This window comes from Dipodomys merriami, unplaced genomic scaffold (assembly GCF_024711535.1).
Source record: "Dipodomys merriami isolate MVZ:Mamm:240054 unplaced genomic scaffold, mDipMer1.0.p SCAF_213, whole genome shotgun sequence".
NCBI classification, from domain to species: domain Eukaryota; kingdom Metazoa; phylum Chordata; class Mammalia; order Rodentia; family Heteromyidae; genus Dipodomys; species Dipodomys merriami.
The window spans coordinates 1-25,726 of NW_027203527.1; the positions used below are offsets into that span (position 1 = coordinate 1).

The window sequence follows — 25,726 nt, forward strand, 5'->3', positions numbered from 1 at the left end:
AAGGGCTGTTCTCAAAATTAACAGTGGGGCCCAGTGCCAGGACACAGGTCCTATCATGTGGTGGGGAAGTCTGTAGCCTGTGCGATTCCAGCTCTGAAATCCAGCCAGTGTTCTGGGTCTGAAGTGGAAGGGGCAATAGAGCAAGAAAAATAATACATTTAGATTTTTTTGTGCATTATTGCTATTAGGAAGATCTGAATTTAAGTCCTAGGCCCAGTTCCATTCACTAACTTGTGACTCCTAAGAAACCAATCTCTTTATTCATCTATAAAACAGGGCTAATGATGACCACTTCATATTCTTTAATTTAGAGAGAGAGAGGGATTATGAATGTTAGACGTAACTGTTTGTAGCATGATGCCTGGCATACAGCCTGTACTTGATAAATTAGAATAATAGCATCCGTGGTAGTGATTTTTAGTTCTGTTTCCTATAGTAACTTCTTACACTATTGCTCTAGTTCTGTCTTCTTTTTATGCCTATTTCCATACTATAATGGAAACTTATTGAGAACATGAGCTTTGAAATTATGAAATTTAATAAATTTTTAGACCCTGATGAATGCCCTATGCTTGCGGGTCTTCTAAGTAGCTTGTTACCATTTTAAAAATAGCACCTTGTAGGCATCTTTATCTGATATTTTTAGGTATATTTTAAAAAGTGATTCATGATTCATAGTATATATTACTTTCAAATTATTCTTCTTATTTATCTTCTAAGTTCTTATATATTGGTTATAAAATTAATTAGCTATATGTGAATCGTGATGATTTAGGTCAGAATTGGTCATCAGTAGACTTATTTTTAATGATGTATCAGTTTGTGGAGAAAGAAAAAAAGATGTTTCCAAATAGTAGTTTTGATAGAGCACACCTACAATTCCACTTCTTGGAGATTTAGGCAGGAGGACTACAAGTTCAAGGCTACCTAGTTAATGAGACCTGGTCTTAAAAAATTGTTTTGAAATAAATTAAGTAAGATCATTATTATCAGTCAATGGAGTGATAATTGAGTTATCAGTCCATTTTAGTTTTTCCTGAATGTTTCAGAGACATATTTTTTATTAAACACTAATGTGTTTAATATGTAACGACTATCTTGTGCTTCTGGAAAACTGTTTGTTTTTCCACTAATGGTATTGTAAATCTTTTTCCAGAGCATGAAGGGCAAAAGTAAAAGCAGTCATGATCTCCTTAAGGATGATCCACATCTCAGTTCTGTTCCAGTTGTTGACAGGTTAGTATGATGCTGGTATGATCTTAAGTTCTTATTTTCAAGCTCAGATTCTTTCTTCCTTCCTTTATTAGTAAATCGTCAGAGCCCATAAATCCAAATTTAGAAACCTAGCTAAAAGATCAAACAAACCAACCATATTTTGATAAAAAGCTATAGAGTCTCTAGCATGATGGAAGAACTGTGTTGCCACTTTCAGTCTTCTTTCTGGCTACTTCTGTTGAAGTAATTACTCTTAAAATTGTTAGTTTATTTCATCTTAGGATAGTGTGATTACTGGAAAGTTGTTTGTTTTAACAGTTGAATATTTAATTGCACGTTGCATTGCTTTTTTGTTGAAGTGTTCTTGTCTCAGTTGGTATGATGGGCAAGCAAATCAGAGTGTAAGGTTTTGGGAAGAAGTTACTATATTTTAGGCCAATTCACTGAGTAAACATTCTCACATAAACTCAGGTGTTAAGAGGAAGTTGTCTTACTGTTTTTGTTGCTTCTTTCTGAGAAGGAAAGATGTCTTAATGAAGATGATATATTAGGCCAGTGTCTTAAAAAGGGGATCTAAAATACTATTGGAATACTGAGTTCAGCTCATTTTCAATTCCAAAAGTCTTTTCTTAGGATCTTTTTTATTAGAAAAAAATTGTTTTCTGCAGGCAAAATATCCTTATGGATTTTTTTAAAGCCTTTGTTAAAAATCCAGTGATTTCACATATCTGCTAATGGAGCATATGTCTTATTCTGCCTATAAATATCAACTCGGTTGTAAGACATTTCCTCTGCTTTACAGTGCTGTTTTGAGATTCGTATATTGAGGTAAATTTTTGGAATATGAATCCTAGCAATTACTAAAAAATTTACTTTGAAGGTAACATTCCTTTTACTTATTTTTTATAGTGAAAAAGGTGATACAACAGGAGATTTGGATGATGTAAGTATTCATTTTATGTAAATACAGCTTGAATTTATAGAAAGCTCACATTTTTTCAAAATAAAATATTTTCTTTAAAAGTAACACTTTATATTAATATTTGTGCAGTTTTGAAAAAAAATAGTTCTTAAGAATTACCTTAACATCTTGTTGAAAGCATTCACAATTTCTCTCACTAGAAGTTTTGGTTTACTGAATCTGCAATAGGGGCTGAGACTAAACATATAGCCATGTAAGAATGCTAATAACCTGATATCCAAGACCACTATTCTTGGGGTTCACAAGCCTCACTCAAGAATAATGCTTTATCAAGACTCACTAGGTCTAATAATCACAAGAGGAAAATGATCCACTTAGTATAGATTGTTCCTTCTTTTCTCTCTTTTATGTCTTCTTCAATTATTAGTGCTAAAGTTCTTGTGAAAGTTAAAGATATAACAGTAAACAAAACAGGCAAGAATTTTAGCCCTCATGGAGTATTTCCTTTATTATATGAGAAACAGTAATCATAAATAATAAGCACATTTCGAAAGGAAGCCTCTGAAGAAGGCGTAGAAAGTGATTCTACCATTTCTTAGAATTATCAAGAAAAACATCACTGAGAGGTTAGCATATGAACAAAGGGTGAAGGAAAGCGATGGGCAAGAAGATAGGTATCTACAAGAAGAGTATTTCAGGCTAGAAAGAACAACTGCAGAGTTAACTAGTGTTGCTGAGCTAGAGTTCTAGAATATGTCAGAGACAGGTTAAGGCTTTGAGTGAACTGGTGATCCATTGCCGTTTTTTAAGTATACTGGTAACTATAATTTAGGTTATAGGTATAAATTTCAACTTCTTCACTATACCTGTTCTCCTTGAATTAACCTGTCAGTCTGTTAGCCAAGTGCCTCAAGAAACACAATTTCCACTGGCATAAGAGTAGAAATGTTGGGCTGGGAAGGTGGCTCAGTGGTAGAGTGCTTGCCTTGAATGCATGAGGCCCTGGGTTCGATTCTTCAGCACCACATAAGCAGAAAATAAAAAAGCCAGAAGTGGCGCTGTGGCTCAAGTGGTAGAGCACTAGCCTTGAGCTGAAGAGCTGAGGGACAGCGCCCAGGCCCAGAGTTCAGGCCCCATGACCGGACCCCCCCCCCCAAAAAAAAAGAGTAGAAATGTTGATAGACACAATATACAGACATAATATATAGAGGGAGCAATTTGTTAGAGAGGCTGGACATACATTGAGTAAATAACTCTTCCTGAGTTATTCTTATTCTCACATAGTAAGACCATAGGGGTATTCCCACCTGGAGAAGATTCTTTTGAACATTTCTGGTTAAAAACAAAACAAAGCAAAGGGAAACGAAGCAAGACAAACCTGGACTATACAATGAGAGTCAGAGATAAATCTGTGGAAATGAAAGGAAAATAGAATGTCTGGCAGATACTCAGTTTCAGTTTTTTTCAGGATGGAGAAGATGAATGTGGAGAAGATGAATATATTGACAGTGATGAGAAGAACCTGTTGAGAGAAAGAATTGCAAAGAAATTAAAAAAGGACATAAGTACAAATGTGAAATCAGCTGGAGAGGGAGAAGTGGAGGAGAAACCAGTGAGCCGCAGGTGAGTCTGTTGTTAGGCTTCTGGGTATCAGAACTTTTATCTTTTTATACTTCGACTCAACTGAGATTCAGTGGTTTATTAAACTAATTTTCTATTAAACAGATTTATTATTTGGTAATATTTTGATAAATCTAACAGTGGTACAGATTGGCCTGTTTGGAGAAAAGAGACCAGGCTTAAATACGTATCTTTTAAAAATGGCTCTCCATACTTTTACATATAGCTATTGTGTTTGTCTGATACCAATGAGAACACTTGAGTAATTTGCATTAAAAGGAAAGAGAGGGCCTCAAAATAATTTAGGTGAGTAAAATATGTCAAAACTTGTGAATAAACTGTATGGGTCCAAAGACATTTTTAAATGTCTCAAGTCTGATTGAAAATACCATAATGCTATAAACCCTTCCTAATCTCAGTGGTATCATAAAAGAAATTTCAGTCGATGAAAAAAATTCAGTCTGATGATAAATTTTACTGAATTTTGTGACTCACCATTTTTCTTTCCTGAAATTTAACTCAAGTAAAAGCCTTCAGTATGATTCTTTTATTGCTACTTTATTGAATACATTTTAAATAATGCTGCTTCTAAAAAGTAATAATACTTTAGAATATTATTTGTCTGAGTTTGGGATAAGACAGACAGAACTATATATAAATTACATTTTTCTATTATGTCTCAACCTTATGAAGGTTAGGAATAAACCCTTTTCATTACACTAGTCCCTCATTTTCTTTCCTTTATATAACCAGAAAAAAAGTGATCCCCAGAAATTCTCACTGAAGGTAAAACATTTTTCAACTCAGAAATAGCACACAGAAATCACCTTAATTAGCCATTTTTTCAGCAACATTCACCTGTTCCTCAAGTAATCATTATTGAATAATTTAATATAGATTAATTTCAGGCCAATATTGGCTGAAGATTTTCATAGTCATATTCATGATTCATAATTAATGATGTTAAAAGAGCCTCTCATAGTGATGGGATGTGTGGAAATGTCACAAAGAAATCCTCCCTTGTCTAGCTAATGTATGTTTAAAAAAAGTGTGCCCTTAGCTCTGTAACTAAGTCAAATCATGAATTAGTCATAAACATATAATTTTTTCTTTTATTACATTCATATATTTTCTAATTTTAATAATTAGGAGCTTTTTTAAGACTAGATTTCTAATAGAAAATACTGCTGTTATCATTAGGTGTTTCTTAAACCCCACTACTCATCGCATTATCCTTAATACAATTTCAAGTACATACCTTAGAAGTTAGTAAAATTGATCATATACATTAGTAAATTTACAATGTAATTTAAAATGATTTAGTAAAATTGAATTCTTCATAACTAGGTAAAGCTTATTTACTGTATACTTATGACATTTTAGTATATTCTCAAAAGTGTGTGCTTCCTTACAACAAAAGGTTAACTTTCAAAGCTTCCTTATTTGTGGGGTATCCTGTTAAGCATAAAATTGCATTAGTGGTTAATGTAGGAATAACTTTGTGGTCCTGAGGATAGTGGAGAGCCATTGAAAAGTTTCTACAACTAAATGACACATAGAGATTATGTGTTGTATAGAGAATAGATTAATGTAGGAGCACCTTTGGCTGCTGAAATATTAATAAAATACCACAGATTGAGTGGCTTAAACAACAAACACTGATTTCTGACAGTTCTTGAGGCTAAAGTTGAATGTCATAGTTCAAGCACAATTAGTTCTTGATTAGAGCCATCTTTGTGACTTATTAACAGCTACCTTCTTGCTGTGTCTATTTATGTGAATTTTTTTTTGATTAAGGGTATAAAAGTAAAAGCAGACAATCTTAAATGTATGAGCATCTTGTACACTGTAGAAGAAACAACTGTATTCAAGTACTTTGCTAATCTACAATGAAAATTAAAGAAAATTAAGCTTATAAAAGTAATTGTTTAGGGGCTGGGAAGGTGGCTCAGTGGTAGAGTGCTTGCCTTGTATGCATGAAGCCCTTGTTTGATTCCTCAGCACCACATAAGCAGAAAAAGCAGAAAGTAGTTCAGGCCTCACGACCCACCCAAAAGAAAAAAAGTCATTGTTTAGGTAAATAAAATAAGTTTTATGCATCTTGAGGTAAACTGACCTAATGTGCCAATAAAATAAGGCTTCAAGAAAAAAAAATAAAAGCAAGGCAGTCAAGATAGAGAAGATAAAAAATACTTATTTATGTTATCACTAGGTGTTCTTTATTTGTTGTTGTTGGTCATGGGGCTTGAACTCTGGGCCTGGGTGCTATTCCTCAGCTCTTTAGCTCAAGAATAGCACTCTACCACTTGAGTTACAGTGCTACTTCCGGTTTTTCGGTGATTTTTTTTGGAGATAAAAGTCTCATGGACTTTCCTTCCCTGGCTGTCTTTAAACCACAATCCTCAGATCTCAGCCTCCTGAGTAGCTAGGATTACAGGCATGGGCCACATGTGTCTGGCCACTAGGTGTTTTTTAAACTCACTGCTTTCGAAGGAAAATATAGTCTAGACATTTACATATTAATTTAGGAAATTTTTAAATATCATCAGTGCTTTTGGTTAGTTATACTAGCTTCATATAGTTTATGTCTCAAATCTTGGAGTTGATTTTTGGTTAAATGCCACCAATAATAACAAAAAGAGACTAAAAGTCTTAAAATATCATAATATGATAGAATGATTATTATATTAAAAGAAATTCTCTACTCAACTTGAGGTGTGGAGATAACTAGGATATCTATGTAAAATCATTAAAAAAAAATAAGTGTGGGGCTGGGAAGGTGGCTTAGTGGTAGAGTGCTTGCCTTGCATGCATGAGGCCCTGGGTTCAATTCCTCAGCACCACATAAGCAAAAAGAAAAAAGCCGGAAGTGGCGCTGTGGCTCAAGTGGTAGAGCGCTAGCCTTGAGCTGAAGAGCTGAGGGACAGTGCCCAGGCCCAGAGTTCAGGCCCCACAACTGGAGAAAAAAAAAAAGAAATCAGTGTTCTTGATATGTACAAACCTGTCATCTAGATGTTTGTGAATTTTTGACTCTGTTATCCTTTAGTCATTTTCTAATCTGAGAAGTGGGCAAAGACTAGAGTAGCCTACTGGTAAGCTAAAGTATAATTTTACTGAAAATTTGTGGAATTATTTCAATTAGATTTCACATCTAGAATTTGTTAAAACTATTTATTGTTTGGATGTTAGTCCTGCAATCAGGACTGACATTTAAGTTTGGGAGTCCTCTTTAAAATATAACTGTCAACAAATTTATATATGGTAGAATCTTACTCTTCTAATGTATTATGAGAAATGTGTGTAGTTGTGTCTTAGTAAAGAATTTAGGGGATTCACAGTGAAAAAAATTCAAAACCCTTCTCTTCGGCTCTTATGAACTATTCTGATTTCTCTGGATTTCTAGTTCCAAATATATTTATTACTCAATCCCCACAGTTTTTACAGATTCCCCTCCAATCTCAATTCAATCTCTGCACACCACCGGGTTTCCTGATTCATGAACTAAAAGGAAACTTCAACTCTTATCCCTTTCTCTTTCTTATCTTACCCTGTCAGACCAGTCTTTTTCTTTTCTTTAAAAGGAGAGGAATCCTTCATTGGACTCTCTCTCTTTGTCTTCAGTTTTCTCCCTTTGCTGGACTTGCTCCCCCACCTTAATTTATGAATAGGCTTAATCTCTCCCCATGTTAACAAAAGTTCTCCATTTTATTTTCCTACTGACTTTTCATTTATTTCTAATTACAAATTGTCTTTCCCTCAATTCCTTCACTGAAACAAACTCAGTTCCTTTCACTGATAAATGTAATAGCTGTTTTTCAATTGTCTTCCTTGGTTTCCGGTGTAAATTTTATCCTTGGAAATTTTATCCTTCAAGAACCTTACCATTTAAATTGTTGTCTGTTGTCCAGGAACATTTATTTCACATGGGGGGAGTTTCAAGCCAGTCAAAGTAGCTTAAGCCTATAATCATAATAGTTTGAGTGGTGGAGATCAGGGTCACCCAAGCCAGCCTGGGCATAAAAATTTGTAAGACTTTATCTCACTCAATAGCTGGGTGTAGTGGTGCACACCTGTTATTCCAACTATGATAAAAGTATAGTGGCTGAGTAAGGTGGCTTGCCTGTCATCCTCAGTGAAATGAGAAGAGAATTGCAGCCAAAGGCTAGCCCTGGCATAAAGCAAAATTCTACCTTGAGGTCCATTAACATAAGAGAGCACGATAATTGAATGCCTGTCTAACAAGTAAGGCCCTGAATGGGGAGATGGAGGAGAGGGAGGGAGAAGGGAAGGAGAAGGGGAAGGTGAGGAGGAAATGAAGGGGAGGAGGAAAGGAAATGGAGAGAAAGGAAGGAAAGGGCAGGGAAAAGGGGAAAGGACTTTAGACTGGCCCACCTCACACCTGATTGGTACAGAAAGTATATTGCTATTTGAGAAGCTAATATCTTAACTACAAGGTCAGCAACGTGGTACTACATTCTCTTAACTCTTCATTTGTACCCTCCTCGCATTTCTTTTCAATACATATGACTTTAAGTTAATTTTTTTCTTCTTCTTTGTATATTCTTATGCTTTCTTTACAGTTTTTATTGTGTCCATTTATATTTGTATCGTCATAGTCAAACATTATAGGATAGTATTCAAATATTTGTACAAATGAGTGAACCAAAACTGAATAAAGTAGAAATTTCTTACTCCTCCAACAAATTCATGTTCCCTTGATTCCTTCTGCAGTATGAAATAATGTAGAAAAAAATATATTTCATAGCATCACCTCAGATAGGCACATATATCAATTGAACTTGGTTTGAGTCTTGAAAAACATTAAATGTCAGTGTAGCAAAGCACATAATTTTAGAAGACAGAGTAAATAGTTACAATTTTTAAATAATTTATTCTAGTAAAAATATTTGAACATTTAAACATATGAAATGAGGTCCTACCTTTGACTAAGTTAAGAAGTTTTGCTATTAGGCCATGAGAAAAAAAAATTTAGTCTGTTTTAATGTGCATTCGGGTTGATTGAAAGCTTGTGATAGTTTGTCTTTTAGTCTTATTTTAAAGCTTATTAGAAAGAATCTTCTTTTGCCTGTAGGTGGAGCTCAGCAGCTGCAAGTTAGTCATGTAAACTAAATTGAGTTTTCATCCTTGCCTGTTAGTTTCTAGCATCTATGTATCTGATAATAAATGACTGAATAATAAAAATAAGGTGAAACAAGCAAACTAGTCAAAATGAAAATACTGTCATTTTATAAACTTTCTATCATTTAATTTTATTGTGATTCTTCTAACGTATTTTCCTTGAATTGTAAATCAAAGAAATAATGAAACATTCTCAAATCACTATTAATGATTTTGTAATAATGTTTTAAAATTTCTTTTTGGCAGTACTCAGGGCCACAAACTCACTCTGCTTTCTTGCTCAGCCCCAGCTCTGCTTTTTGATAGTTATTTTGAAAATAGAGTGCCTTAGACTTTTCTGCCTGGACTGATTTCAAACTTACATCTTTCTGGATCTCAACCTCTTGAGAGCTAGGATTACAGTTGTAAGCCACCTGTGTCTAGCTAAAGATTTAATAAAAATCTTTCAAGGCTAACCAGAATGAGTTTAGTTTTGGTGTTTGAACAGGTTCTTGTTTATCAGCCATGTTTTATTTATCTGACATACATGGATGACTATAGTGTTCCTTTTTTTTTTTTTTTTTGGTCAGTCGTGGGGCTTGAACTCTGGGCTTGGGCGCTGTCCCTGCACTCTTTAGCTCAAGGTGAGTGCTCTACTGCTTGAGCCATAGCACCATTTCCGATTTTCTAGTGGTTTATTGGAGATAAGAGCTCATGGACTTTCCTGCCCGGGCTGGCTTTGAACCTTGATCTTCATATGTCAGCCTCCTGTGTAGCTAGGATTACAGGCATGAGCCACCGGGGCCTGGCTGATAATAGAGTTCCTTTTTCATGAAACAGACCTCTCATTTGGTACAGTTCAGCTATTTTCCTCATGAACTACATTAGTTTGACTAAATTTGAAATATCGTATTATAATGATAGTATTGAGGTTGAAGATCAGAGGCTGGACACATAAATGAACAGTTACTAATGCTAGTCTCACTCTGTCTTCGTTTGTTGGATTTGTAACATATAGCCCGGATTTCTTGTGGAAACTTGAATTTTTTTTCTGAGAATTTCTAGACACCTCAAAAAAAACTTAAGATTTCTCTTAGCCTTAGAAAATTTGTGAATGTTTCTGTACTTTGTGTTCTGGTTTTGTTTGCTTTATGATCAGACAGGAACTATGTGGTTATCTGTACGGTATAAACTTGGTTTTCTTTAGCAAATTCAAAACAAAATTTCAATATTTAAATTTCAAAAATTGAAAAGATAGTACATATTTTCAAATTAGAATACAAATTTTAAGAGATAGTACCACAGTAAAAACTGGAATCCACAGACATTGTAACAAACCAATTTAAATGATTGGACTGATCATCTACTGCTTTCATCAAAATGTATATAAAGAAGGGTATCACCTATGTAAAGCATTTCTGTCTCCTTTCATTTTCTTTTAGCCTCCAGGTAATATACTGAAAGAAATAGAAAACAAAAGAAGAAAAGAAATAGAAATGTAGGATTATTGGTTTGTGAATAAAGAAATCTACAGTTTCTTTGGTCTGGAGTAATAATTTGGTCTGGACCAAATGTATTTTAAGGAAATGTTTAGGTTCAACAGCAGATTTTAACCATTTAAATCAGTCTTGGTTTTGATAATGTTTGCATGCAAACTTAATAGTTGCTTTACATATTTTTTTCCTAAACCATTCTATTCATAAATATATGTTACTCTTGTATCTAGCAGCTATATAAGAACTACTATATTCCAGACTCTTGGTACCTGAAAATACAGAAATGCTTTCTGCCTGTATATGTTTATTACATTCTTGCTGTGGTTTGAATGTGTACCCCCAAATGATCATGTGTTTGAAAAACTTCAACCCATGTAATCCTGTTGACAGATGAATCCTTTAAGAGGTGATTAGATAATGAAGACAAATCAGTGATTAATATGACTACTGCCAGAATGAGCAGGTTATCTTGAGAATGGGTTTCTGATAAAAGGAAGGGTCTAGTATATTTTTTTCTGTACTTCCCTCCTTTCCTCTGCCCCCCTCTCTGCCTCTCATGCAAATGCACATTGAACACATGGGTACCTTACCACCTTAGATCATGTAAATATCGTCCAACAAGTTCCTTACTAGTTGTAGAACCCTCAGATTTGGACTTCTCAGCCTCTAGAACTGTAAGAAATAAACCTCTGTTCTTTATGAGTTTTCCAATCTCCAGATATTCTATTATAGCCACAAAGTAGGAATAAGAAGTGTAAGGAGTTGGGCTGGGAAGGTGGCTCAATGGTAGAGCGCTTGCCTTACATGCATGAGGCCCTGGGTTTGATTCCTCATCACCACATAAGCAAAAAGAAAAAAGCCAGAAGTGGTGTTGTGGCTCAAGTGGTAGAGCGCTAGCCTTGAGCTGAAGAGCTGAGGGACAGCGCCCAGGCCCAGAGTTCAGGCCCTATGACCAGACCCCCCCCCCCAAAAAAAAAGAATTGTAAGGAGTTAATTACAATTTATCATCACAAGTACCCTACTAGATATACCTATAAAATATTATGGGTATTAAGTAAACAATTATCTATGTTTCAGCAAAAGATCAAAACCAGGTTTAAAAAGTTGAGAAGAACTATGGTGAAACTTACTTACAGTCCCAACTTATAGTAAATTGAGACTGGAGGATGGGAAGTTCAAAGCCAGCCTGAGCTACACAGTAAGATTCTGTCTTAAAAACAAGCAACACAGAGTTGATAATAAAATTGCCATTTTTACAAGTTAAGATCAGTCACATATCAGCCATTTGACATGTATCACCCTGATGCTACTATTTTGATTTTGTTTTTTGTGTGTGTGTGCTGATGATGCTAGGGCTCGAACTCAGGGCCTGAGTGCTGTCCCTGAGCTTTTTTGCTCAAGGCTAGGTGCTACCACTTCAGCCACAGCTCCACTTCTGGCTTAGTGGTTAATTAGAGATAAGAGACTTGTGGACTTTCCTGCTCAGGCTGGATTTGAACCACAGCTCTCAGATCTCAGATTCTTGAGTAGCTAGGATTACAGGCCTGAGATACCAGCACTAGCTTGGGTCACTATTTTAAAGAAATAACATTTTAACATTAAGTATACTTCTTTAAATTAATGTTTCATAATCTCCCAAAGTAGATGGAATGGTTTGTTTTATTGTTTTTCTCTGTTATGGTTAAAAGCTTAGAATAGTATCAATTATAATACAAACCATATCATAGTTTGGTATTTCTGGCAAGCTTCCTTTTTTCTTCTGTTTGGATTTTTAGAGCTAGAATTTTTGGATATTCTCAGCAAAACTGTTTCTTGGGCTATTTGAAATAAAATACCACTTTTAAAATGTCAAGTCAATTCATTGGGAACGAGTTAATCCATATTCAAGGACTCACCTTTAAAATAAAACCAAAAAAATCCTTGAACTTCAGTTAAATACTCCAGAAGTAAGACGGCCGTACTGTTTTTACAATTAGATTTTGTACAGCAGACAGGAAGCGATGTGGGGGAAGAATCTCCTGTCAAATGGAGAAGTATTTTCATCTTTTTAGGATCTTTTTTTGTTTGTATTACCCTTGAGAATTATTATCTATTGATCTTGAAGCATCAGCTTATAGGGAATAAAACCTGAAACATCACTGAGATAGTATACAAGGAGCATTTCTTCAAACTATTCTGTACTTGACAAAGTATTCTTTAAACCAGAACAATTGTAAACACAGTGAGTAATATTGAGATACTTATTGCCATCTTGGGCATTACATTATAAATTCACCTGTAAATTAAATAGGCTATAGTTTGGGCATGTTAAGAAAGAGATGCCCACCATGATACAAAATCCTTTGTTTTGCACATGAAATCACACAAGGTCCTGAGGGAAAATTATGGTCAGGTACTTTATTTTTGCTGTTTCTAGTTCATCTGTCTTCTTTCCCTCTAACTTTTCAGAGATGTTACCACTTGGATTGTGAACATTGAGTTTCTGCTTTGTGAATATATACTGTGCTAGCTCCCAAGATACAACTGCGTAAGTCTCAGGGTCTTCTCACATTTTACTTAGTGTCTAACAAAGAAGATAGTCATATAAATAAATGAGGGCTGTGGAATTGTTTATAGTGAGTTGTTCCGTTATTCCACAGATATTTGCTATATTCTGCAATGGAGGCAGCCACTCATTTTATTCACCCTCACCATAAAACTATAAAATATAGTTTTTGGTATGGTTCTTGCTTTATAATAAAAAAAACCCCAAACTGGGACTTTCCAAGATGGGGTGACTTCTCTTATAGTCCATGGCTAGAAATTAGCAAGTAGTAGTTGAGTCTGTACCAGTCTGACATTTCTGCAAAGCCTGGAAAGAGGCTGGTAAGCACTTACTCATCTGTGTCCAGCTAAAAAAGATTGGCATAAAAAATTTCTAACAAAATGTGATGTTGTAAATGTATTTACAAATCTATATAAATGTAGGGATAGATTCACAGAAGGAGGCTGAAGCAGAAAGATAAATTAATGGATTATTACTTTAGCCAAAGGGAGAGGTAATAGGGAACTACCTTACTATTTGTAGGATGTTAAGGTGGCTAATTATCAAGTTTTGAACAAATTAGATATAGAAGTCCTGAAAGATAAAGACATATGCTAACAACTGTTAGCTTACTAGCTTAATAAATTAACTAAGCAGTGGTGATAACATTAGAACACGGAGGTAACGGGTATCAAATTTTTATTCTATTAGTCCTTCCTGGCATACCTGAGAATGCCTATATATAGCATACATCCTGAACGGTTTCCTTTATTAGTCATCTTACATTATGATGCTATGATAGCAACAGGAACAGCAACATTTCATTAAACAACTATGGATCTGCTTCATACTATCTTCATTCCAAGACCCGAGATGAAGATGTGTTCCTCCTAATGTCAGAGGGGAAGGAATAATGATGGAATTACTGGAATTATAATGGATTTATGGAATAATAATGCTAGCTTTAGAAGGTTTTGCTTAGAAGTTGCTTCATCTTTTTTTTTTGTCCAGAGGGAGTGATGTAATTAAGCCTGATGCCATTGAAGAGGTTTAGACAGTTCACATAGAAGAACAGAGAACACCTGGGAATGTAGTACAATATACTACAGACTCTGTGCTTTCACCAGAACAGAGAAACTGCTGTAGATACCTGATGCCACTGAATGTTTAGACAGTTCACATAGAAGAACAGAGAGCAGCTGGGAACAGTAGTACAGTATACCAAAGACTCTGTGCTTTCACCAGAACAAAGAAACTGCTGTAGATAGCTGTGACTATATAGTAAATTTATTCATCACCTTCCTGGTATCTTAATTTGTCCTCTTCCAGAGTAAAGAGAATAACCTGTATTGCTCTTACTATATTATAAGGAGGGCAGTTTGTTCTTACAATCATAACTTTCTTATTATCAGGATTCTGTTTGGGGTTTTATTTATTTATTTATTTAGTGTAGGTGTTGACTGGGATTTTAGCTCGGGGCTTGTGCTTTCGGTTGGCTTTTTGCTCATAAGCTAGTGCTCTACTGCTTAAGCCATACCTCTACTTCTGGCTTTTTGCTTGTTAATTGGAATAAGAGTCTCATGGACTTGGTAAGAAATGTACGCATTATCCTGCCCATGTAATTGTAACCCCTCTGTACAGTATGTTCACAAATAAAATTAAATTAAATTTAAAAAAAAGAGTCTCATGGATTTGTCTACCTGGGCTGGTTTCAAACCTCATTCCTCAGATCTCAGCCTCCAGGGTAGCAAAGATTATACTCCTGAGCTACTAGTGCCTGGAAGGAATTCTTTAATTGTAGAGAGCTAAATACATTCAAAGTAAGTCAAGGGAAGAAATTTCTATATAGAACAATAGGAGAGGTGTACAAATCCAGATAAAGAATTACATATAGCTAGTAGTGGTACTGTAAGCCTTGTAATCCCAGCACAAAGGAGGTAGAGGAAGAAGGATTACAAGTTGGACACCAGGCTGAGTTATATGGCAAGACCTTGTCTTAAAAACCAAACCTATACAAAAAGAATTGCTTACAGCTTTTACAGGAAAGCACATTTTCAGTTATGTTTTCTCTTCTACTGCAGCCTTGAATTGCCTTTCCTTCCTCAGAAAAAAATTGGCTTGATTGCTGTGTCCCAAATAGAAATACTCAGGAGAGAGAATCTGGCATGGCGTAGATCTGATGTCTACTCACTGTAGCACTGATAGTAGAGAGGGTATTAGGAAGCCATGAGGTACATAGATATATCAAGGATGGCTTGTCCCTCCAGCCCTCCAGTATCTGTTCTTCTCTTAGTATTAAGAACTCTGGTGTTTAGCTAGACTCAGGGCTACCTCAGTAAAAGACATTTCACTATCTTTCTTTTAACTAGCATTGGCCCCATGACCAATGAAGTAAAAGAAATACAACCGTCTGACAGTCTGTTTTAAAGGAAAGAAAGGAAGAGGAGTACCTCCTTCACTCCTTCCTCCTCTAGCCAATAGGCACACAGATTGGTCAGCTGGACCAGCAATCGCACTTTAGAGAGGTCAAACAGCCTATACCCCAGAAGACTTTGTGGAACTACTATTCCATCTCGAATATCCTACTTTTGGCCTTTTCCACATGAGATAAAATAATCTTCAAGTTGTCTCAGTTACATTTTAGGGGTGTCTGTTCTAGTGCATCGGAACCTCAATCTCCATGATACAGCAAGGGTATTTCTTTCATGACTGTGACTAGGGCAGGTGGGAATGTGGGAGGGAGGAAATGAATAACTGCTTTGTTATTTCTGCTAGCTTTCTTAATTGATTTTCTTATTTTTCCTGGAAGACAGTCATATTAGTCTGCAACTCCAAACATTCCCACCCTTCTCAGTTTTGGTGGGTTACCTTGTTATATCATTAAGAAACCAGAAACTGTGAGAGAGTTTATTCATATTCCTAGAAGAAATCTACCTATCTGCATTTGATCTATGTTCTTCTTCCTAGGCAATTTCTTTATTCTATGCCCTAGAGCTCACATCCTTTCTCCTTCTCACATTCTTTGGGAAACCACCATCCACTTCATGCTTTGTTTACTTTGTACAGGTCTATTGTCCTTCTTGCAGTTTCTCAGATACCACACAGAATTTACTACAGTGATTTTCTACCCAACTGTTGATTTTTGATATATTAATAATATTTGTTATCTCTTCATTCCCTAGTTCTTATTAGATGGATATAGCTATACATGTGCTCAGTTTACTCAATGTGTGCTAATTTAAATATGTTTGGTCTTTAAATGTATATATGTGTTAAACCGTAAATAGGATATCCATTTTTACTTTGAAGCATATCATATGATTTATTTTCTTCTACTCTCAATTTTTAAAAAAGACCAATAACATATTTTCCTAGTTCCTAAGTTTATTAACTTATTCTGCTTTCCAGTTTTTGATAATTTATTTAGCTGCTTCTTTATAGAGTTTTTGTTTTAAATAGTCTCAAAAATTATTATATGATAATTGGCAGGTTTCTGACCTGATTGAAAGAACAAATTTCTTGTGGTCAGAAGTAGGTATTAATTGACATAAATTTACATTGCAGAATCATTCTTTAAATTTGAATTTTCAATTTGTTCTAGAAATGCATTAGATCAAAGGTATATAAGTACTCATGAGATAGGAAGTAAGATTTGTTCTTTGTTGTATATTTGATTTTCTTATTCTATGAAAGGAGTGTTTTCTTAACTTTAAAAGTTATATAATAACTCTCTGCCAATTTCTTTTAGATGAGTGTTTAGTTTTTTTTTAGTTTTATTAATCATTACAAATTAATAGAAAAATTCCAGATATGCTTATTTGTTCACATTATTGACAGTAGCTTAAAATATCTTGAAGGCCAGCTTTGTTTAAAAAGAAAACCCTTGCCTTAGCTTCAAAGTGTTCCGATACAGGTTGTGCAGTTTGGTAAGATTTAGTTTTAGGTGGTTTGTATGTACTTGCATTATCCCCTGTGTAATTTACCTGAGAAAGTACATTTAGTATGGCATAGGTAATGATTTGTATTCCCAGTATTTTATTTGGTTTTATGCTTATTGTTATAGTCTCAGTAAAGTTTAATGTATTCCACTTAAGTTGGAAAATACTTTAAATTATATTCTATTCCTTTTATTGTTTTATTCTGTGCTGTGTAGTATGGAAAGAATTGTGGAACAAAGGTACTGGTATTTCAGTGAATGATTTTTCGTTCATATTTTATATAGACAAATAAATTTAGAGATAGAAATATATTTAAATATTAGAGATAAAATACAATTAATTATAGATAAAAGTACCTTTTGTTGCTTAACCTTTTCCTGTATGTTGGAGGAATAGCAAAGTAGGATAAATAAAATTAAAAGGCAAGTTGGAATATAGATTATTTTGTCTTTCTCAATGCTAGAGTCAGATGCCCATAGAAAACAATGGTCACTCTACAGAGATAAAATAGTTGTTCCTTTTCTTGCCCAACTATCTTTACTTTCAAGCTGTGTCCGTGATTTGGGACCATTTTCAATTAGCATGTAAGTTCATCTAGCAAAAGAAATTGAGTACCCGTAACCCCAGCCTGCCGAAGGGGACAGTTAGCGGTAGCATTGCTCCTTTGGGGTTGGTGGGTATGGTCATAATATGGCAGGATATATAAATTACTCTGACTCAGAACTTCTTATTATTTAAGTCACTTTTCACAAAACACTGATAAATATTGGTTTTCTAACAAAGACATAAAAGTTTATGTTCATATTAAAAAATAATTGTAGTTTTTTTAAACTAAGATTTTAAGTTGGGCACTTCCAGCTCATGCCTATAACCCCAACTACTCAGGAGGCTGAGAGCTAAGGATCACAGTTTGAAGCCAGCCAAGGCAAGAAAGTCTGTGAGACTCATCTCCAATTAAATCCCAGAAAAGCTGGAATTGGCACTGTGACTCAACTGGTAGAACAGTAAAAGGATTAAAAGGAGCCCAAGGACAGCCCCAAGGCCCAGAGTTCAGGCCTCAGGATTGGCAAAATAAAAAAAGAAAGGGAAAAAAACCCTAAGAGTTTAAGAATATTTGAAATTTATTATGTATATTTATGCTTTTCTTTTTTAAAGTATTGAAATAGCTGAGGATTACTTTAGATGAACACCTGGCACCTAAACAGGCTAAAACAAAATGCAAACAAATAAAACCTTTACGGAGAGCTATAAATCTGACATAGAAGTAGACTATGCCAAAGGTATTTATCTTATTTGGCTCTTTAAGGTTAACAAGCTCCCAGTTTTCAGGCAGAGCAATTGTCTAGCCTTACTACAGTGTTGTATGTACCAGCAATCTAACTACTTCAGATCACTGCAGTCAAGTGATAGACCGTTAGCCTTAAGCATAAAAGCTCAGGGACAGAGCCCAGGCCCAGAGGTCAAGCTCCAGACCAGCACACACACAGAGTAGGACAGAGTAGGACAACAAATGAAGATATGAAGAAATTTTAAAAAATCAATGTTTAAGATAGTCAATGGGTCTGAACAGGTATTCACCAAAAAAGACATATAAACAAGTGAACATGAAAATAAAATATTTTCACATTCTTGTTGGGATGTGCCTTTTTATTTTTGGCTAGTTGGTCCTGGAGCTTCAACTCTGAGCCTGGGTGCTATCTCTGACCCTGAGCTTTTGTGCTCAAGGCTGGTACTCTACCAACACTTGAGCCACAGCTCCATTTCCAGCTTTTTTGGTGGTTATTTGGAGATAAGAGTCTCAAGGATTTAACTGCCTTCAAACCATTATTTTCAGATCTCAGCCTCTTGAGTAGCTAAGATTTCAGATATGAGCCACAGGTGCCCAGTGCTGTACCACTATTGTAAGTAAAACATGATTTAAATTTTTCTATATATTATCACATTTCATCATATTATGAATAAGGGACCAGAAATGAACAGCACTTAAAGCTTCTTTGCTTTAAAATCTGGAATGTAATCCTTTTAATTTTTGAGGAACCTAGAGCTTAGATTCTAATGCTAACTTTTGTGTTTTTCAGAGATGCAGAATTTACTCAATTTCACATAAGACTAGAAAGTTACAAAGAAAATAGGGAGAAAATGGTGAAGCTAGAGAGCTTTCCAGCCTTTTTCCAGTTGTAATTTCAGAATTTAACATACTCACAATTACAATTTCATCCAGGCATTTTGCCTTATACCTGTAACCCTTGTACTTGGGAGGCTGAGGCAGGAGGATTGCAAATTGGAAGGCAGCCTGGGCTACATAATCAGAAAAACAAAAAAATTTACAACTTTAGTAAAGGGCAGTCCAAGACTTAAACATACATGTTCCCCTGGGATACAGTTTATTGAATGTGATGTTAGAATGGTTCGTAAAGGTTGCACCATGATGACTATGTTTGGAAACTGTATTCCTTTAGATGATGTGGAACAATAAAAAGATATAGGTTGGAAAATGACATGATTAAGTCTATAGAGATGCCCGTTGTAGTGATGAAAACTAAGCTGGAGGGAACCAGGAGTAGAAGTTAAGGAAACAGATGTGATAAAAAAAAACAAAAAAAAAAAACAAGCTAAAATAAGGCAGATTTCTGTTTGCATTCAATAAAAAATTTCAAGTATCTACTATCCCCATATAATCATGTAAAGATAATGATAGTACCTGTTACAAAAAAAAAAGTTACCAGCTTTTAGAGCCAGCTCCATTCAGTACCCAGTGAACTTTAAATGAAGCACAAGTTCAGAGAAAGTACAGTAGCTTCATATGGTAAGGAGAGATTAATTTTAATTTTTGTGGATCAGGAAGCCTGCCTATATACAAGTAGATGGTACTAGTACAGGTCTTGGAGAAGGAATTGAGTTTGAATAAGAGGAAATGGGTGGGAAGGGAATTTCCAGCAGAGGAAACTGAGAAAAATACAGGGTGTATTTGGGTAACATTCTATTGTGACTAGAGGAGTATATGTGGCTAGAAGTAAATCTGGAAAGATAGGTTGGGACCAAATTATGAGGAATCTTCCATGGTAACAAAATATGAACATAGTTTATTTGTTTTATTGATGTGTTAAATATATGATAAATATAAATAAATCTTTTCAACTAAATTAAATCAATTTGAAAGGTTCAAAGTTGGAAGAATATTGGATTTTCTATATTTCTGGAGAACATTAATATGAATAGGAAGATTTGGTGAGATTTCTAAATTATGTTATTTTAAAAGGAATACCAAATAACTACAGTAATGAGCAAAGACTGAGGGAGAGGAATTATTGTGCACACTGGAAAACTGAGCACAAATTTTATGTCTAGCACTATCTTAACCATTTATTTGATACATATTATTTTATTTCCAACAACTATGATCTGTGAAGACCCTAGCATTATGTACTAGAAATGAGACCTGACTGAAAGCAATGTTTTTTTGTTTATTGTAACCGTACAGAGGGGTTACAATTACATGGGCAAGATAATGAGTACATTTCTTATCAAGCATTGTTGCCTCCTCCTTTGTTTACCCTTCCCGTCCCTTCCCATCCCTTCCCATCTCTTCCCATCTCTTTCCATCTCTTCCCATCTCCCCCGCCTCCTTCCCCATCCGGCCAAAGTTGTAAAGTTCGTTTTCAACCTAACGACTTGTACATCTCATTGTTGCAATGGATCCACCTGTATCCTATTTAAATGGTTTGTTTTTGCCCTTCTCCTCCACAAATTATAACAACATCAAGTATAATGAAAGCAGGGGTTATACTGTGGGGGAGGGACATACAAAGCAACAAAGAAATCATCTTATAAATATGTTACAAACAATTGCAAGAAAGAAAAAAAACATTTAAATACTTATCTTGGGGTTCATTTCACCTAACATCAACTTATCTGACCTTTTCTGCTTGTCTCAGACATGTACTAGTAATTGCAAATAAGGGAAACCATGGGACCTATGTTTCTTTGGGCCTGGCTTACTTCACTTAATATAATTTTGAAAGCGATGTTTTTGAACCTGTTTCCTTTGTGATAAGTACCCACCCTTCCTATCTCAGACTCCTGGTCAAATGAAATAATGATGGCTTTTAATTATAAAGTTTAAAGGATCTTTCATGTCCCACAGTATAGCTCTCTCAAGTAACTTACTTTCTCTTAATATCCACCAGCCATTATGTATTTCACAGTAAAATAAAAAATTAATTTGTCAAGTGGCTAATAATAGTTATCAAACATATATAGCAACCATAGTAGCACTTAATGGGCTGTATGTAGTTAATGGTATAATGAGCATGAAGTAGAGGAGACAAGTTCAGGCCATGAGAATCATTTGGAAAGGTAATTTAAAACTACTTAGAAATGTAGTAGCTTTCATCCTGTCTAAGCATCCTGGCTCTCCCACTTCCTAAATCTCTCTTTTAGCTATAGAGATTGTAGTTCTGTATCAAATGAAGTTGATGAAATATCCACCTCTGTGAAACATAAACCCATCATATTATCTAAGAAAGAAATGTTGAAAAGTACCAAATGAGCAGGGTGCCATTGGCTCACGCCTGTAATCCTAGCTACACAAGAGGCTAAGATCTAAGGATTGTGGTTTAAAGCCAGCTCCTGCAGGAAAGTCCATGAGAGTCTTATCTCCAGTTAACCACCAGAAAACTGGAAGTGGAGCTGTGGCTCAAAGTTGTAGAGCCTAGCCTTGAGCAGAAACAGCTCAAGGATAGCACCCAGGACCTGAGTTCAAGCCCTACCATGACCACCAACAATGATAAAAAAGTATCAAATGAGGGAGAAACTGGGAGAAAGCAAAGGAAGGGGTGACATTGTCCAAAAAAGAACCGTGTACTCATTGCCTGACTTATGAAATGGTAAATTTTCTGTACAATACCTTAATAACAATAAAATTAACTTTCAGTATAAAATGGTATAGATAAATCCATTACTCTAAATGTAAAGGAAATCTCAAGTAAAATGTCAAGTCAGGTAAGGTTAAATAATTTTCCCAAAGGTGTATTTTAAGGGAAGTTTATACTGCCAGCAGCCAGTTAAGTAGAATGTATGAGAAATTTTACCAATAAAATGAAAAAGAAAGGTCTCTTTGAAAAAGATGTAAATTGGTTATATTTTACTTAAGTCATCAATTCTTTTCAATCTCATTTATTTATTTATTTTTGAATGTTTATAGAAATGAAAGGATTTTTTTTTTTTTTGTCGATTGTGGGGCCTGAACTCTGGGCCTGGGCACTGTCCCTCAACTCTTCAGTTCAAGGCTAGTGCTGTACCACTTAAGCCACAGCACCACTTCCGACTTTTTCTGCTTATTTGGTGCTGAGGAATTGAACCCAGGGCTTCATGCATGCAAGGCAAGCAGGCTACCACTGAGCCACCTTCCCAGACCCTGAAAGGATTATTTTTGAGACCATCTTTTTGTAATAAAAACGTTATGACAATTTCATAAAACAACAATAATATATCTACAAATGTGATTATAGAGATTTTCACTTAAGGAAATAAATTGAAAAGATAACATGCTAACTTTAACTAGCTGGTGTATGCAACTGTTTTATTTTAGAAAGATAAATGTCCTGGTGAAAATCCAGTGACATTTATTGCTTAGGGAAATGCTTTGCTTTATTTTTTTCCATCTATGTTTTTCAAATATAGCACTTATGGAAACATTTCTGATCTTACAAAAGAAAACAAACACAAAATGTCACCTTTTAAAACAAACCATTGGCAATAAAGTGTTCCTATTTCATTCTTAACATTGTGTTTTTGCTTGACTATTTACAAATTTTAGAGTTTGGGTATGCCAAGAGTTTTAATAGTGGTTTTAAAAGTTTTTTTCCTATATGTGACTCATTTATAAATATAGTATTTTTTATGGAATACCCAATTGATTTTCTCCATTGGTAAATGATGTATGGTTAGTAAGCAGGGCTACTGAAAGTGGGTATGCAGATTTGGATGTGAAATGTGGAGTGTAGACCTGAGGTGTAACTTTGGGGTTCATCTCATCAAACCTTCTTCCCTGAACCATAGCCCCAAGAAATAGATGCATTTAACCTGGAGAAAGTAGGTTTTATTGCTGATGTTAATTTATTTTCTTTTTGTTTTATTTTTTCTTGGGTGAGGGAGGGAACTTTTTTAATTCACAAAATGCCTGTGGATGAATTTAAAAAATAGAAGTAAAGAAATAGTTTAGTATGATGACGTGTCCTAGGTATATAGATATTTCAGTAAAATGTAAAGCAGCTTGAAGGCAGTATGTTGCAATGGTGAGAACTATTGGGAGAGTTCACCCATTTAAAAAATGAAGGAATTGAAAGTAGGAGCCAGTGGCTCAGGCTTGTAATCCTAGCTGCTCAGGAGGCTGACATCAGAGGATCAAGACTCAAAGTCAGCCCAAGCAGAAAAGCCCTTGAGATTTTGTCTCTAATTAACCAGCAAAATGCTGGACTGGAGGTATGAATCAAGTGGTAGATCATAAGCCATAAGCAAGCAAACTCAGTAAGAACTTGAGGCCCTGAGTTCAAGCCCTGGTACTGACAAAAAGAAAAAAAAAGGAATTAGCTGCTTTAAAGGATACTTCTAGCTCTCAACTTTTGACTCTGAAGTTAACTCTGGAACACAGTAAGAAAATTTAGTGTCATTAGTCTTTGAAAACTCTACATGATCTATCATGATCTATAATGGTATTTCTTGAGATAGGTAGTTGTACAGCATACTTTTTTTTTTTTTTTTTGTCAGTCATGGGGCTTGAATTCTGGGCCTGGGCGCTGTTCCTGAGCTCTTCAACTCAAGGCAAGCGCTTTACTACTTGAACCACAACTGCTCGTTTTGTAGTGGTCAATTGGAGATAAGAGTCTCACAGAATTTCTTGCCTGGGCTGGCTTTGAGCCGTGATTCTCAGATCTCAGCCTCCTTAGTAGCTAGGATTACAGATGTGAGCCACGATCACCTGGCTCAGCATACTTACTCTTATTGAATTTTTTTCTTTCATATCTTTTTTCCTTATCTTGTCTGTATTTTAAAATTTTCCTATGATGAATGTTTAGAGAATTGATATTGGACTGTTCTGAGATAACTCTGAAATTCTCCATAACCACTGCTTTCTCTTCATCTCACCAAGTTTAGTGTATTGTTATGATCAGTTTTGTAGTCAGCTTAGCTGTGCTACAGATTCTAATTGTTAATCATTTATCTAAGTGTTGGTGTAAAGGTAGCTTGGGAACTTTAGATAAATTAGATTATTCCAGATAACCTGGAGGGCTGACTCAGTCTTTTGAAAATCTGAAGAATTTCCACCTAAATAGCAGCTTTAGTGTGTACCCAGAAAGTTGCAGCTTGTCAGTCTGAGGCCTACTTGCTCTGTAGATTTCAGCCTTATCTGAGCCTTGTCTACAACTGCAGGAATCAGTAAATTTATCTACCTATCTGTCTGTCTGTCTGTCTGTCTGTCTCTCTATGTACTTATCTTTTTTTTTATGGTTGGTCATGGGACCTGAAATCTGGGCCTGGGTGCTGTCCCTCAACTCTTCAGCTCAAGGCTAGCGCTCTACCACTTGAGCCACAGCACCACTTCTGGCCTTTTCTGCTTATGTGATGCTGAGGAATCGAACCCAGGGCCTCATGCATGCAAGGCAATCATTACTCTACCACTGAGTCACCTTCCCAGCCCTCTACTTATCATTGCATGTTTCTGTAGTTGAACCTGTACTAAGTTGTATTTTTATTTTCATTCAATTCAAATGATTTCCCAATTTCCATTATGTCTTCTTCATTGTTCTATAGGTTATATAGAAGTTGCTGTTTAACTTTGAATATTTGAGAATGTTCTATGTAGCTTCTATTACTGATATCGACTTAAAATTTTCATTGTGATGAGACAATGTACTGTATATGATTCTGGTTATTTTAGGTTTACTGAGATTTTGTGTTTTGGCCACGCACATGTTCCATGTGTACTTGGAAAGAATGTATTCTGTTGCAGTTGTTCTATAAATTCCTTCTATATTTATTACGGCCCCTTAGATGTGCATTTTAATGTTTATATTGTACTGCACAATTTGCAGATTTTGTTTATCAGTCAGATTTTTTTTATTGTTTTGTTGGTCTTAGGGCTTCAACTCTGGGCCTGGTTTCTGTCCCTCAGCTCTTCAGCTCAAGGCAAGCACACTCTACCACTTGAGTCACAGTGCTACTTCCAGTATTCTGATGGTTTATTGGAGATAAGAGTCTCACAAACTTTCGTGCCCAGGCTGGCTTTGAACCGTGTTCCTCAGATCTCAGCCTCCCCAGTAGCTAGGATTACAGGGATGAGCCACTGGTGCCTGGCCAGTCAGATTTTTTGAAAGGAGAACATTCCTTAAAACCTAAAGGACCACGAAAGGCATAGGAGATTATATTCTGACTTCTTTCACTTAACAAAGTTAGTAATTTTTTGTTTTGTTTCTTGCTACAGATCATAATAACAATTGTTAGTTTGTTGTCTTCTCTTTACACTTTTATATAATACATAGGAATCTTAGTTTTCTTTTGATTTTTCCAAAAACTAAATTTTAATTGGAATTTTCTTGGGAACATTTTTTTGTATCTACGTGGAGAATGTTTTGTCTTATCCTAAGTATAAAAAATCAAATAGAAATGAAAAATGAAGTCTTGTTCTACTAACCAAATTTCCCTCATTTTATGAAAATGAGAGTAACTAGGTTAAACTCTTCTTTGGAATTGTCAATATATTTTTCTTTTAGAAAGCACAATGAAAGAAAATAAAAAGTTAAAAATAACAGGTCTTTCAATCTTTCCTTATATAATTTCCCGTATTATTCCTTTAAATATTATACTTGCCATTTGTGGTTAATGTACAATTTGT

General features: G+C 35.2%; 1 protein-coding gene across 1 annotated transcript in view; it reads left to right on the top strand.

Moving 5' to 3' along the window:
* Positions 1–1,156: 1,156 nt before the first annotated feature.
* LOC138834400 (spliceosome-associated protein CWC27 homolog) overlaps positions 1,157–25,726 on the top strand; it is a gene marked incomplete at its 5' end in the record, with an annotated part of 161,661 nt that continues 137,091 nt past the window's right edge. Inside the window, 3 exons of the mRNA XM_070033036.1 lie at positions 1,157–1,236; positions 2,125–2,158; positions 3,606–3,760. Coding sequence (XP_069889137.1) covers positions 1,157–1,236; positions 2,125–2,158; positions 3,606–3,760 — 269 coding nt within the window. The remainder of the gene's footprint in view (positions 1,237–2,124; positions 2,159–3,605; positions 3,761–25,726) is intronic.